This window comes from Eptesicus fuscus, chromosome 7 (genome assembly GCF_027574615.1).
Source record: "Eptesicus fuscus isolate TK198812 chromosome 7, DD_ASM_mEF_20220401, whole genome shotgun sequence".
In the NCBI taxonomy this organism is placed as follows: Eukaryota; Metazoa; Chordata; class Mammalia; order Chiroptera; family Vespertilionidae; genus Eptesicus; species Eptesicus fuscus.
Window position 1 is genome coordinate 3,440,391 of NC_072479.1, and position 15,051 is coordinate 3,455,441.

General features: G+C 51.6%; 1 protein-coding gene across 5 annotated transcripts in view; it reads right to left on the minus strand.

Annotated features, from left to right (window-relative positions):
• The window catches only part of FGF9 (fibroblast growth factor 9), a 250,548-nt gene that overhangs the window by 69,326 nt on the left and 166,171 nt on the right, over window positions 1-15,051 (minus strand). Inside the window, exon 1 of one of the 5 annotated variants that reach the window (XM_008161088.3) lies at window positions 8,919-9,195. The exons of the other annotated variants lie outside the window; for them this stretch is intronic. Coding sequence (XP_008159310.1) covers window positions 8,919-9,195 — 277 coding nt within the window. Of the gene's footprint in view, window positions 1-8,918; window positions 9,196-15,051 lie in introns of those variants that run through there. 5 annotated transcript variants of the gene reach the window in all.

Here is a 15,051-nt window from a genome sequence, read left to right on the forward strand (position 1 = left end):
TCAGGCCTGCAGGGGAGGGCAGTTGGGGGTGAGATCAAGCCGGCAGGGGAGGGCAGTTGGGGGTGAGATCAGGCCGGCCGGGGAGGGCAGTTAGGGGCGATCAGGAAGGCAGGCAGAGGTATTAGGGGCAATCAGGCAGGCAGGCAGGTGAGCAGATAGGAGCCAGCTGTCCCAAATTGCGAGAGGGATGTCTGACTGCCGGTTTAGCCTCGATCCCCCTAAACCGGCAGTCGGACATCCCCCAAGGGGTCCCCGATTGGAGAGGGTGCAGGCTGGGCTGAGGGACCCCCTCCCCACCGTGCACTAGTATGTAATGATTTCAACAATAAAGATTAAATAAATAAAATAATAAAAAATACATCTTCTAAGAGGGTATAGATGTGACCTTCTCAAGACAGGAGGTAGCTCTAAAAACTAATAATGAATATTGGCCAATGGTGACCATCAGGCCCAACAAGAAACAGGGTGTATGTGACCTCACAAAACCATCTGACTGGCTGGTATGAATAACAACAATGACAATCTAATTAGTAGCTAGAACACTTGAGAATTTAGTCTGGGCCAAATGAGAGGCTTTCTCTCATTCAATCCTCAATATTTTTTTAATTCTCACCTGGGTATATGTTCATTGATTTTAGAGATAGAGGACGGGGAAGATGGAAAGTGAGAATGAGAAACATCAGCATGAAAGAGAAACATCAATTGGTTTCCTCCAGTATGTGCCCTGACCAGGGATTGAACCCACAACCTAGGTATGTGCCCTGACCAGGAATCAAACCCACAACATTTTGGTGTATAGGACGATGCTCCAATCAACTGAACCACCTGGCCAAAGCTCATTACAATATTTTAATCTTCAGTTTTACAAATGGGGACACAGTTTTAAGGGTATTAAATAACTTAGCTGCAAGCAACCAGATTACAAAACCTATCTCCTCATCTATTACACACATCTTATCATTAGTTTCACCTTTTTTTCACGGATCCATGATTTCTGTATCATTTTTATATGGTTATTCCATGACTAGTGACTATAAGATGTTGCCTAGGTCAGACTCCACAGACCCCATGGGCAGGACTAGGAATAGTAGAGGAAATGAAAATGGATGAGCCACTAGGACTGCACTCTCTTCTCACACAGACCTTGGGAAGGTAGGCATGTCTTGTGTGTGTAGACTATTTACCCAAACATAGCACATAGCTTCTTCTGTTATATAACTTAAGTTCTGAAATTATTATTATTACATACCTTGGAAATGAAAGTATTAAGATATCTATCTTGTTTCAAGATAGCTATAATTCATTGTATTGACTCATTCAATCGACAAACTATTAGTGACTATTGTAATCCAAGCATCAGGCCATTTGCTGAGTATATAAGGATGAATAAGATATAACCTGGGCCCTATAACCTCGAAGGACAAATAAACAGATGAATATGATAACTATGTGGTGAATGCAGTGAAAGGGAGCCACTTAGGGAACAGTCAGTGTCCAATGATGGGTTTGGGAAGGGAGTGACAAGGGCTTGCTAAATGAAATAGTACCTCCAAGAGGCTTACCCTGTGAAAAGGAACTACCTATCTAGTGACCCCAGGTGGAAAAGATTTCCTTACCTCAAACATCATACATATCTCTGCAACTCCTTGAAAAGTAAAGACCTCAAGTGAACAGCCCAGCTTTTCATGAGGTCATCTCAGTGATCTGAGAGCCAATAGATGTTTGGTTCACGGCCACTCCCAGGTCTTTCTATTTGAGTCAGAAAGACCTGGCAACAAGATCTCCACACACACATATACCCAGGCCAGACTGAAATCCTTACCATTTATAGTACCATCTTGTCCCCAGTGAACTCTATAACCTCAACCAGGTCAACTCATCTGTCTTTTGGCCTGAGCTTCCAACTGTCCTCGTTTGAGTAAGGCCCACTCCCGTTATCTGTTTATACAGATGTTCAGCACAGAGGAGGCCCAGGAGAAGACTTCTATGTAGGAACATTTAAATGCTTAATGATCAACAGGAGAGGAGGGAAAAAAGGAAAGAGCAAGGAAAAGAAGAAGAAAGGGAGGGAGGGAGGAATGAGATTGCTCTTAAAACTAAAACTGCCATCATATGTGCACCATGGTGGCCTATCTCTCCTCTTCAACAGACACAACCTAGACATCCTCAAGTAATGGATATTGATGGAGGTACATGGGAAACACAGGGTCAGGGCTAGTTTCATGGCATTCCCTTTCACAGCAGCCAACAGTTCCCAATGAGGATGAGCTCACTGGGTTCCAGAGGGTCTTATGCTGTCCGAGGTCACCCCTGGTCCACAAGAGGCAAGGTCAGTTCCAGGGACTACTTTAGGAAAAAGACCACACCAAAAATTCATCCTCACTGCAGACTCAGAAAGTGGCCTAGCTCCCAAGGGGCCCCTGTATTGTGCCTCACCTCCAACGCCATAACAAGGCCCACCCTGGGAAGTATTATGGTGGACAGAGGCTGCTCCACTCTGGCCTATGTTAAACAGCCCTCTAGTCTGAAAGCCCCCAATACCCAACAGAGCTGCATTCTTCAGAGGACAAGAATGGATGCAGGCTGTGGAAAGAGGCATGACATGAGGCTTTGAAAACAGATTAACCCCCCTACTACAGAGAGTTCGCTGCTCAGCCAGCACCACCAGTCATTTATATCAGGGCCTGCATCTCAGAAAGTCTAATCAGCAGCAACTTGAGCAAATCTCAGTTACTTAAGAAATGACTACTTGAGCCCAGTCGGGCGTGGCTCAATGGTTGAGCATTGACCTATGAACCAAGAGATCACAATTCAATACCCCTGTCAGGGCACATGCCTGGGGTTGCAAACTTCAGCCACAGTAGGGAGCAGGCAGGAGGCAGCCAATCAATGATTCTCTCTCATCGTTGATGTTTCTACCTCTCCCTCTCCCTTCCTCTCTGAAACCAATAAAAATATATTTTTTAAAAAAAAAAAAGAAATGACTGCCTAAATGGCAGTTATAACCCCACCAATTTTTCAAGAATCTGGACCAGTCCTAAACAGTTCCTTAAATAGGCAGTCTTTCCCTTAGTGAGGTATTTTTAATGCTTTAACCTCTTTTTTAAAAAACTCATGCTACCCTGTTTCTCCCCTTTAGTACAACTTCCACCTGACTCCTGGCCCCTTTAAAGTGCAGCCCCACCTGGGTCCGGGTGAGACCATGTGTCCCTGGATCCGGGTGAGGCCTTGTGCACCTAGGCCCGGGTGAGCCCAAGTTGCCCTGGGTCTGGGAGAGGCCAAGCGTCCCTGGGTCCGGGTGAGACCATGTGTCCCTGGATCCGGGTGAGGCCTCGTGCACCTAGGCCCGGGTGAGCCCAAGTGGCCCTGGGTCTGGGAGAGGCCAAGCATCCCTGGGTCCGGATGAGACCATGTGTCCCAGGATCCGGGTGAGGCCTCGTGCACCTAGGCCCGGGTGAGGCCACGTGCCCCTGGGTCTGGGAGAGGCCAAGCGTACCTGGGTCCGGGTGAGACCATGCGTCCCTGGATCCGGATGAGGCCTCGTGCACCTAGGCCCGGGTGAGCCCAAGAGGCCCTGGGTCTGGGAGAGGCCAAGCGTCCCTGGGTCCGGGTGAGACCATGTGTCCCTGGATCCGGATGAGGCCTCGTGCACCTAGGCCCAGGTGAGCCCAAGTGGCCCTGGGTCTGGGAGAGGCCAAGCGTCCCTGGGTCCGGGTGAGACCATGTGTCCCTGGATCCGGGTGAGGCCTCGTGAACCTAGGCCCGGGTGAGCCCAAGTGGCCCTGGGTCTGGGAGAGGCCAAGCGTCCCTGGGTCCGGGTGAGACCATGTGTCCCTGGATCCGGGTGAGGCCTCGTGCACCTAGGCCCGGGTGAGCCCAAGTGGCCCTGGGTCGGGGAGAGGCCAAGCGTCCCTGGGTCCGGGTGAGACCATGTGTCCCTGGATCCGGGTGAGGCCTCGTGCACCTAGGCCCGGGTGAGCCCAAGTGGCCCTGGGTCTGGGAGAGGCCAAGCGTCCCTGGGTCCGGGTGAGACCATGTGTCCCTGGATCCGGGTGAGGCCTCGTGCACCTAGGCCCGGGTGAGCCCAAGAGGCCCTGGGTCTGGGAGAGGCCAAGTGTCCCTGGGTCCGGGTGAGACCATGTGTCCCTGGATCCGGATGAGGCCTCGTGCACCTAGGCCCGGGTGAGCCCAAGTGGCCCTGGGTCTGGGAGTGGCCAAACGTTCCTGGGACTGGGTGTGACCATGTGTCCCTGGATCCGAGTGAGGCCTCGTGAACCTAGGCCCGGGTGAGGCCACGTGCCCCTGGGTCTGGGAGAGGCCAAGCGTCCCTGGGTCCAGGTGAGACCATGCGTCCCTGGATCCGGATGTGGCCTCGTGCACCTAGGCCCGGGTGAGCCCAAGTGGCCCTGGGTCTGGGAGAGGCCAAGCCTCCCTGGGTCCGGGAGAGACCATGTGTCCCTGGATCCAGGTGAGGCCTTGTGCAACTAAGCCCGGGTGAGGCCACGTGCCCCTGGGTCTGGGAGAGGCCAAGTGTCCTTGGGTACGGGTGAAGCCAGATCCTGGGTCCGGGTGAGGCCGTGCGCCCCTGGATCCATCCGGGTGAGGCTGGGTCCCAGGCCCGGGTGAGACCACGCGCCCCTTGGATATGGGTGAGGCCACGTGCCCCTTAGTCCAGGTGACGCCGTGCCCCTGGGATCGGCCGAGACCAAACCAGAGGGAGTCAGACCTCCATTACCACCATTTGTCCACCATCCAGAGCTGAGGGGTCAGTGCTGACATGTACACATAAGGAACTACTGGACATCGAAATTGGGTCTCAAAAGAACTGTTGGTCCAGGGGGAAGCTCGCTACAGATTGATTCATTTGCCTGTCAGCATAAATATTATTGCTCGTCTCACATTCAGTTCTTATTAGTATATATCTAGTGACATTTGATCTCGTTCATCTAGAGGAAATGATGAACAACATAGACTGAGGAACAAGAACAGAACCAGAAGCAAGGAGGCATCGATCGGACTATCGGGCCTCAGAGGGAGGATACGGGAGGGTAGGGGGAGGGTGGGGGGGAGGGGGAGAGTTCAACCAAAGGACCTGTATGCATGCATATAAGCCTATCCAACGGTTATGTTCAACTGGGGTTTGGGGCTTGGGTGGGGTGTGGGGTGGGATGGGAATGGGGGGATGAGGACAAATATGTGACACCTTAATCAATAAAGAAATTAAAAAAAAAAAAAATAAAAAAAAAAATAAAGTGCAGCCCCAGTTAGGGTGCTCATCTGGGGTTCTTGCAGGGCCACCACACCAGGCCACAAGCAGGCCATCTGTCCACCAAGGCCGGGGTCAACTGCTCAGGTTTTCTTCCCTATGCAAGTAAAATAGAGGATCAAGCCCCAACACTCACTTTTTCATTCTTCTACATGATCATTTTCTCAATTGATATTCTGCTCACCTTTTTCTGCCTGGCAAATGCTTTAAAGAGAAGACAGGAAATGAAACGTCTGGCTCCCCTACCCTGTACCCCAGAGACACGATTCCCAGTTCCTCCTCCGCACCGCCGCCCGCAAAGGGAAAGGCCCAGTGCCCTCTCAAGGTCCACCTAAGCCGTCACCGCTGCAACTCTCCCCCTCCCTCCCGCTCGCCTGCTGGGCCAACGCCAGGCTCCCCCACAGCCGCAGTCACCTGCGGGTGGGGGAGGGAGGTCACTTTCCTTCTGGTGGTTCATTCCAGGTGCGAGATGCACCTTTTATATATATCAAGGTGTAAACCAGCCCACCCCTGCCCCACTGAATGCTCTTTCCTAGAGAATGGGAGAAGACACTGAGGGTAAAGAATGCCGTCCCCAGAGAGAAGCTGGGGGCGGTGGGGGGAGCATGGAGGTGGGAGCCCGGTGCTGGGTGTGACACGCTCCCGCAGCTCCCGCCCACCCTGCGCGGGGTCCTGGCGCAGCCGCAGGTCTCTTCCGGGCGCGGCTGCGCAGCCAGAGCAGGAGGCGCGCGGCTGCTCCCCGAGCTGCAGAGGTGGCTAATATTGGGACCTGCCGCAGCGGTAGCGCCCGCGGCACTGCTGTCAACTCGGCGGCCTTTCTCCCTGCAACCGGATGAAATACTTCAATAGCCCTGTTCCCCGCCCCCGCTGTGCACAGCCACCCACTCAACTCCATCCCAGCCCCGGAGAGCGATACCGCAGAGCGTGCCAGGCACACCCTGCCCCCTCCTCCGGCTCTCGCGGAAGGTATAACTCCCGGCCCCTGGCCCCCGCACCCCGCCCTCCCACAGACAATACCCCTGCGAACCCGGCCAACAGAGCCCAGCGAGTCTAGACAGTAGAGAGTCACCTGCAGGATGGGGGAAGCAGGGGCGTGCCGAGGACTACTTTGTTGTTTTATGGTCTTTATTCAGTCCCTGTCCGCTAAGGCCACAACGCGCCTCTGGGGTCCTCTCCACCCTCGTAAGCCCCACCTGACCTCCGTTGCATCCTACTCTCCCAGTGGCAATGACTGAATTCCAAATGGCTCGACTGCCCGCAGCAAACGTCCTACCCTAAAAGTGACTACACTGAAATAAGAAGAAGAATCGTAAGCTTGGGGTGTGCGGGAGCCCCACTAGCACATCCCACAATCTCTCCATGCCGGGTCCACTAGTGCTGCACGGGGGTTCCGAGGGTCCCTCCAAGGCCAGGCTCGGCCCGTTCACACAATGCCACCGGGCCGGCCGGGCCCCGCGGCCCCGCGGCTCTCCGCGCTGAGAAGCGGGCCCACCCGGGCGCCGGAAAGCCGGCCGCGGACCGCAGGCCAGAAGCTGGGCCCCGGGAAGCGGTTAACTTAAGCTTGCTATTGTTCCGCCCGGCCTTTGGCCTCACCCCCACCCCCACCCCCATCCTTTCCCCAGCGCTCCGGACTGGCAGGGCCCGAGCCCCGACCCACCTCCCGGGCGCCTCGGAGCCCCGCCTGTGGCTTCCGATAGAGGAAGAAGGATCCAGGACGGAACGAGGTGTCAGGTTCCGATATCCAGCTGGTCCTCAGTCCCCGCACCAAGTCTCCCGCCGCGGCGCGCGCCTCCAGCGGTTCCCACACCGAAAACCACCGCGCAGTTGGGGCGGCGGCTGTCAGCCCCGCGGATCATACACACAAAGAAACGAAGGGGCTCAACTTGGGCCAAAAATCTGGTTACCCAAATGCCGCCATAAGTGTGCAAGCCACCGCCCGTGGCCCCCAGGAATGAGTCCGGAGTCCCCACAGCAACGCAGGGCGCACAGCCGGGTAGAGGGTGCCGGATGTGGAGCGCGTTAGGACCGCGCGGAGCCGGCCGGGCAGCCGCTGAAAGCGCCCAGGGCGGCAGGGGCTGCAGAGCCGGCACCTGCCGGCCCACAGCGCGAGGACCGCGTTCCGCCGCGGGGCGCACGAAGGCGCCCGCCCTAGCTGCTCGCCCCCGGGGGCGCGGCCCCGACCCCAGACGGCGGCCGAGACCCGGACACTCCGGCGGTCCCAGCCTCGGCGCCCTTCGCCAGTATCTCGGTGCGAACGCTGGGAACGGCGGCAGCCCCCACAGCGGCCCCAGAGCAGCACTTGTAAAGTTTAGTCTGCAGTGCAACCACCAGAGCTTGCATCCACTGGGGCGGGTGGGGGCGGAGAAGTATTTTTCAACCGAGTAATTGCAAGGCCAGGAGTTACCACTTTTTTTTTTTTTTTTTTTTAGGACAGCCAGTAATTTTTGCACTAGCAGGTTCAGCTTGGGGCTGAGGCTCGGGGAGCAAAGGGGCAAAATGCTAGGCCATCCCATCCCAGGCCTGAATCCTGCTCGCCTTCTGGCCTCATCAACAGCCCCTGAACCTAAAACAGATAGTTTAGATTGTGGTCTACATCTGGCATGAAAGCTTGAGGGAGAAAAAAATCACCGCGGGACTTTGTTTTTTACGACCCATTTTAAGTGTTGTCAGGTGGGTCCACTAAAAAAAAAATCAACTTTCAACAGCCTGATTGCCCGAACTGGCGCTTTTTATTTCTTTATTTTTTACTTTTTGTATAAGTACGGGGGGCGAGGGGGAGCAGAGTCCCCACCTGGACTGTGCTGACTGTTGGGCTCAGGGTAGCCCAGCCAGCACGTGTGTGCAGAAATAAAAGGGGTGGCTGGTCACCAGCCCTCGGTTTGTAGCCTCCATGCTGAGTCACAAGTACCTCCTGGGGAAGTGAAGTCCTCAGAACTGAGTGCACTTTATAATTAGCTCTCAGCTTTTGCACGGCACACACACTCACCAGAGAGCCACCAGGAACCCCACCTGGGCTGCACACTACAGACCGGTGGTAATTTGATGGCTGGAAGGACGAGCAACCCCAGGGAGCGTCCTGCCCCTTCCCAAGTCTAATGTGACTTCAAAAGAACACTGGGCTAGAAGCCTAGCAGAAGGGGTTCAGACCCTCAAGGTGGGAATCAATACCTTCCATTTACAATTCAAGTAGGATACTTGTTAGAAGAAAGGGGGAAGGGGCAAAAACTTCATTGGGGCACTACATTACAATAAGCCATACCTTCAGGAAATGCATTTTTAAGTTCTCAGTAGTTAATGATTAAAGCTTCAAACTCCTGGGATTGGTCCATCCAAAACAAAAACAAACAAATTCCTAAACCTGATTTTCCTGAGTATCTGATTCAAAGGAATGAGGAGCTTATGTGATATTTATAAATAATGGCCTTCTTAAAAAAAATTTTTTAATCTAAAGCCTTTCAATGTAGACTTGCATAGGTGCCAGTGGCAGACCTGCAGTTCCGGGGGCTTTTTGTTTTATTTATTCTTTTAAGCTGGCAAGACAGAAGCAGAAAGAGGGAGACCCTTCCGGCACCCCCGCCCGACCACCCCCTTCTTGGTGGTTATAATCCCAACGTGTCGCGGCGCGGACACAGAAGGTTAAGGGTATACCTACCGAATCGGCTGTGGTCTTTCCTGGTTCCCTGGATAGTACCATTGGGGAAGATTTCCAAGTGAAATCCAGTCCTGCAGTAGAGCTGCCTTCGCCTGAGAATCCCCTTTAAATGATCCAAATCCGTGACTGCCGGTCCCCGGGGAAGCCCCCCTGCTTCGGACTGACCCAGGTGGTCACTTAGCAAAACCGGGCTGTCCACCGGCAACACCGGCACATTCCCAAACGGTACTGCATCCTGCACACCGAAATAGTTCCCAACTTCACCTAAGGGAGCCATCAGAAGGCTGGGCTGCTGGAGCACAGGGATAAACAATAATGATGGTGCCGACCCGGGAAATCTTAGGCGAGGTATATTCAACTCCCCTCCCTTACTGCGGTTGCAGAGAGGGGAAAAAACACGTTATGTTCTTCAATCCATGAAATGCATAAATAAAAGTAATCTGCCGTTTCACTGGTACAGGTTCAAGGTCAAACCACTAACAGCCTAAAGAAACCAGCGCTGTATACTCACGCCGACACACTGATAAACACATCTATGCATCTCTACGGGCAGAGCCCCGGCTCCTAGAAGGCAGGAAGGTCTGCATCCCAGCCGGCGGTCGTACGGGGGGAATTTCGTAGTTTCTCCATTTGGTTCCAGATCGGAATGGCCATGGCAACTTCAATGCCTAGGCGTTATTATAGGATTTTAAGATGCACGGGCTACGTCAGAATCCACGGGTCCTGACTCCGGGAAAGGCATGCGCCGTTTTTACTCTAACCGACTATGCAGACATCAGCAGGAATCCTTCCAGGGCGGGGGTGGGGGTGGGGGGTGGAATCTCACGTTGGTGGCGTTGAAGACTCTCCCCTCCCGATCCCCCCTCCAAAAAAACCAATAATAATAATATAATAAAACAAAAAACAAAAACTTTAGGCGTCCAAAGCTGGAATCCGGAATCGTGCGGCGGCTCGGCGGAGGTCCATTGGTTCAGCGCAGACGGCCGGAGGCGAGCGAGAGAGCGGTGTCCACAGATCGCGTGCGCCCTGCGGCCGCGAACAGGTGTTGCCGCGCGGGCTCCAGCCTGGTGACGGGCGGAGCGCTCCTCCTGCGCAGCCCGGCCGGCGCGCAGAGTGGCGCAGCGGCGGCATTGGGCCGGGTTTAAGGTAGCGCCGTGCTGCCCGCGCGTCCCGTGGTCCTAGCGCCTGCCCTTTCCAAACGCACAGCGGCAGGCACAGCGGCAAGCCCGGCGCAGCCAGCCGGGCGCGACCACCCGGGACCACCCCGCGTTACAAAGACGGCCAGAGAGAAGCAGGGGATGCGAGTCCTGAGACTCCCAAGTTCTCCTGCGGAACTGGAGCCTGGACCCCGAAACCTGGCTCGGCGCAGTGATGAAGGTTCAGACAGGAGTGGGAAAGTAGTTTCGCGTGGACTCTAATGTTACATGAAAAATACAACTTAGTTGCTCGAGTTGGAGGGAAGGGTGCTAATTTAATGACATTGAATGGACATAGCAGTCTCTCCTTCATTCCTCTGCCAGGCAAACAGTAATGCAGGTGAGACGAGCGAGCGGACGAGACCCCAACCCCTATTGCGCGCACACACGCGGCTGGGGCCTCCGGGTCGGTTTTGGACAGCCTTCCCGGCGGGCATCTCCGGTGGGCGCAGTTCAGGTCCCACCCGCGCGGTCCCGGGGGCTGCGACGCAGACGGCGGGGGGCGCCCAAGGCGCGCCTCGGTTCCGGAATTGGACCTGCGCGCGTCCGCGGAGGGCCAGGGAGGGGAGCGCTCCAGTGGGTCCCTCTGTCCCCAGACCAAGCTCCTCAGGGCGAGCTCGGATAAGGAGAAGCAAGTCCAGTGTCCCCACGCCGGCCGCGAGACAACGTGGAAGCCTGGGCTCCAGAGCCGGCCTCGGGTTTCTGCTTGCGACCCACGGCATCCGCGCCCTTCCGGGCCGGGACAAAGCCACCCGCCTCCCGGAGCCGCAAGGGGCACTGCGGCGCTAGGCTAGGTGCGCTCTGCGCGGGTCCCCGAGGAGGTCCGCACCGCACACTCACTCACATTCGCCCCGCAGCCGCCCGCGGGCCCCTTCCCCTGCTCCTCTTTGTTCACATTGTCCTAGAAAGGAGCAGGCTCTCGGGTCTGGATGGGGAAACTTGGCGAGACTTGCGCGCAGCCCCAGACTGCGGAGCGAGCAGTGAGAAGCGAAGTCTGAGCCAAGACTGGACCCCTGCGGCGGAAAGGGGAATCGGAGCCTTTTTAGGGGAGAAGTCGGACCCGCCTCAGCTGCAGCTTTGAGCTAGATGGGAAGGGCCAGGCTCGGGATGGAAGGTTATGGAGATGAAAGGCAGCGATGAATTTGCAGGTTCTTGGGCGACCTGGGGCGACCTCACCCTGCCCCCGCGTGGACGACATGCTGGGGCGGATGGGAAGCAAGGACAGGGACGAAGTGACCCTCCCTTCTTTCCTTTCCCACACCCATTTGCCGCAGTCCCGGATCATGGGGTGTCCGGGCTGCCTCTGAGCATCCTGCTCACGTGCTCAGGAAGCACCAGCGCCCTGCCTGCCCAGCAGTATTTCCAGCAGGCACGTTCACTGGGCTTTCACATTCACTGCTCGGCGGCAGATACAAGGAGCTGGGAAGCAAGTGTCACTTCTCATAAACCATCCGAGTAGCCTGCATTCATCTCGGGCAGCCAGCCGCGCTGGGTTAAGCAGGGGTATGCCTGGACCACTTGGGTACAATGAGCCGGGTGATTCCTTTTTCTATGAAACCTAATGAAGGAAGAGACACAGGCAGACGAAAGATGGAGAGGGGGAGACGCTTGATCAGGAGACAACCGAGCAGCACGTGGACATTTCCACTGAAGGACGCACTGGGGCGATTTCCACCAGCTGTCTCCCACCAAATTTTTTAGAACTGATTTTAGACTGTCGGCCAATGAGCCAAGACCATTTCCACTTAAGAATCCTGAAGCCTCGTGACTGTCACTTTAAAAAGCAATGGAGCAACGGGAAAACAGGCTAAGTAGCTGATGGAGCATTTTCCTACTTAGAGGCAGCCTCCTCTGGGCATCCCTTTCCACTGCAGTTGGCTTAGTCCACACTCCATCCGCATTCCTAACTCCAGCTGCAGGAACACTTCCTTGCTTCCTTGCCCATTAACTTACCCATCCTGTTTCTTTCCCTCCTGTCATTGCTCACATCACATTTCTTGGAAGCTCACCCCATTGGCTATGGCTGACTTCTTCACAATTCCCTCCCAGTTCTGCCATGATCAGGAGCTCCTATGTCCAGGGCTGTGGTGTGTTTTAAAAGTGTTCTTTAATTAGTATATTGATATTAAGCTCCAAGAAGACTGAGGCCTGGCTTTCTAGAGACACTTGGTGTGATTGGCATAGGAACACCTGCCTTGGAAGATAGTTAAGAATAAAAGAAAAAATGCACATAAAACAGACAGCACAATAGACACTTAAGACATGATTGCTGTTATCTTACTATCCCTAACATAGTTCCCGGGAATTTCTGCACATGGTATATTCAGCAAATACCATTCTTTATTGCAGCTCCCAAGCCCTCTTAGGCTCTCTTCTCAAAATACTTTAACCCTCCTTGTTTCCCCTTCTTCCAGTTCGTCCTGTCTTTTCTGCTGACAATTTAGTACTTAGACTGAGATGGGAATAAATGACAAGGAAAGATTGAAATGAAGGAATGAGCATCAGCATAGGTCAGCAGATCTGGACCTGGCTTCCCCAATACCCATTTACTCCATGTGATTTCAAGTTTCTTTCTCATAGATGGAGTGAGCTGCTGCCAAGATGGCTTTATGATACAAGTATGTATAATGGCCTATAAGTTATCAAGGCCCTTTCAATTTAAGGTGGCAATTTGAAAAAGTGCTCTGTTCACTTCCACTGTTTTATTCATTAACATGTATCTCCTCCTCCAATCTCCTTGGACACCCCAAATGCAAATCACCAAATCATTTTATTCCTTTCCTACAACAACAAGGTGTAATTGGGCCTCTAGCCTTACGTCTCCATTCCCCTAATTCCTCACTCTGCAGCCCTCAGTTCAGTCCAGCACTGTTGTTTAGGAAGTGAGGAGTGTGGCTGGCGGGAGTGGTTGGGAAGGTTGACATCTGTTCTCCATCTGACTCCCATGCACTAGATTTAAGCTTCAATGTAAGAGCACAAAACAGATCACTACATTCCAGAAACCCTTTAAGTGTCTTTGTGCTTTATCTTTTCAACCCTCAAAAGTTCCTTATGAGGTAGGTACTATTATTATCCCATTTGATACATGAGGAAACTGGCTTATAAAGATTAAGTACCTTGTCTACTGCCACAGGGCTAATCAGTGGTGCAGCCATGTTCGTGGACCTCAGACTCCCCACTGTGCAACACTGCCCTATATTATAATAGCACATACTTTTAAATTTTTATAAACAGCATGTTTCCAAGAAATCAATACATAGACGTAAACAACTTATATGCATATATAAACAACCAGTTAAGAAACATAATGAAGAAATAAGGACACCAGTTACAACAGAAGAAAGAAGAAAAGATAAGATTCCTAGGAACAAAAATGTGCAAGATCTATATGAAGAAATATATTTTAAGCTTTCACAAAGGAAAACTTGGAACAAACAGAAGGGCATATAATGTTTTTAGATTTTAAAGAATTAAATTTCATAAATATGAATTCATTTCTAAATTAACATAAAAGCTTAACATGATTACAATAAAAGTACCAACAAGTTTTAAAATTAGAAATACTAACACTAAATTTTATATAGATAATTAAATTGACCCAAAAAATGTTTGAAATTGACAAGAAAAATAAAGGGATAACTAGCCATAGATTATTTTTAAACATTGTGAAGCTATACTAATTAAAACAGAATGGTATTACTATATGAATTATTCATATTAGCATATGAAAAAGAGATAAAGCAATAACAGAATAAAATTACAGAAATAAACCCCAATACATATTGGAATTTAATAATGATAATCAATGGGGGGGGGGGGAATGAACAATTAAGTAAATGGTTTTGAAACAACTGACTAGACAACTGGGGAGAAAAGTAATACCTAATCTTCACACTCTATTTGAGGATAAAATGTAAATAGACCAAATATTTAGCTATAAAAATAATAAGTACTAAAAGAAACAATAAAAGAATTCCTTTATAACCTGAGTTATAAAGGCCTTACTACAGGCATACCTCAGAGATACTGCAAATTCAGTTCCAGGCCACCACAATAAAGCGAGTCATGCAAACTCTTAGTTTCCCAGGGCCTATAAAAGTTATGTTTACACTACACTGTAGTCTATTAAGTGTGCAATAGCATTGTGTCTAAAAAAACAATGTATATACCTTAATTAAAAATACTTTATTGCTAAAAAATGCTAACCACCCTCTGAGCCTTCAGTAGGTCCTAATCTTTTTGCTGGTGGAGGGTCTTACCTTCACTTCATAAACTACACAATATGTGAGGAGCACAGTAGAGCACAGCAGAGTAAAAAGAGCTATACCTGTAATTGTATTACAGACTTCAAATGCCTAAAAGAAAGTGATAAATTCAAACACACACAAACATTTATTTAACTGCCTGGGCGGACAACATAAATTCAAAAGATAAATGACAAAATATAAAAATGTGTATCTCATGTTAAAGATTTGGAACTAATTTCCCTAATACATAAAGAGCTCCTAAATCAATAAGAAAAATACAACTTCCAGTTTCCAGATTAACATGTAGAGAGCTTGGAAGTTATCATTCCTGTTCAAAAAAATAGTTGAAAAAACTGAAAGTCAATAACTATTAGATTTATCAAAGAATTGCCAGCAGGTGTGGTTCAGTGGTTGAGTGTTGACCTATGAACCAGGAGGTTATGGTTCAATTCCTGGTCAGGACACATGCCCGGGTTGTGGGCTCGATCCCCAGTGGGGTGTGTGCAGGAGGCAGCCAATCAATGATTCTCTCTCATCATTGATGTTTCTATCACTCACTCTTCCTTCTTCTCTGAAATCAATAAAAATATATTTTTTTAAAGAATTGAAGTTACAGCCGAAACTGGTTTGGCTCAGTGGATAGAGCGTTGGCCTGCGGACTGAAGGGTCTCAGGTTCAATTCCGGTCAAG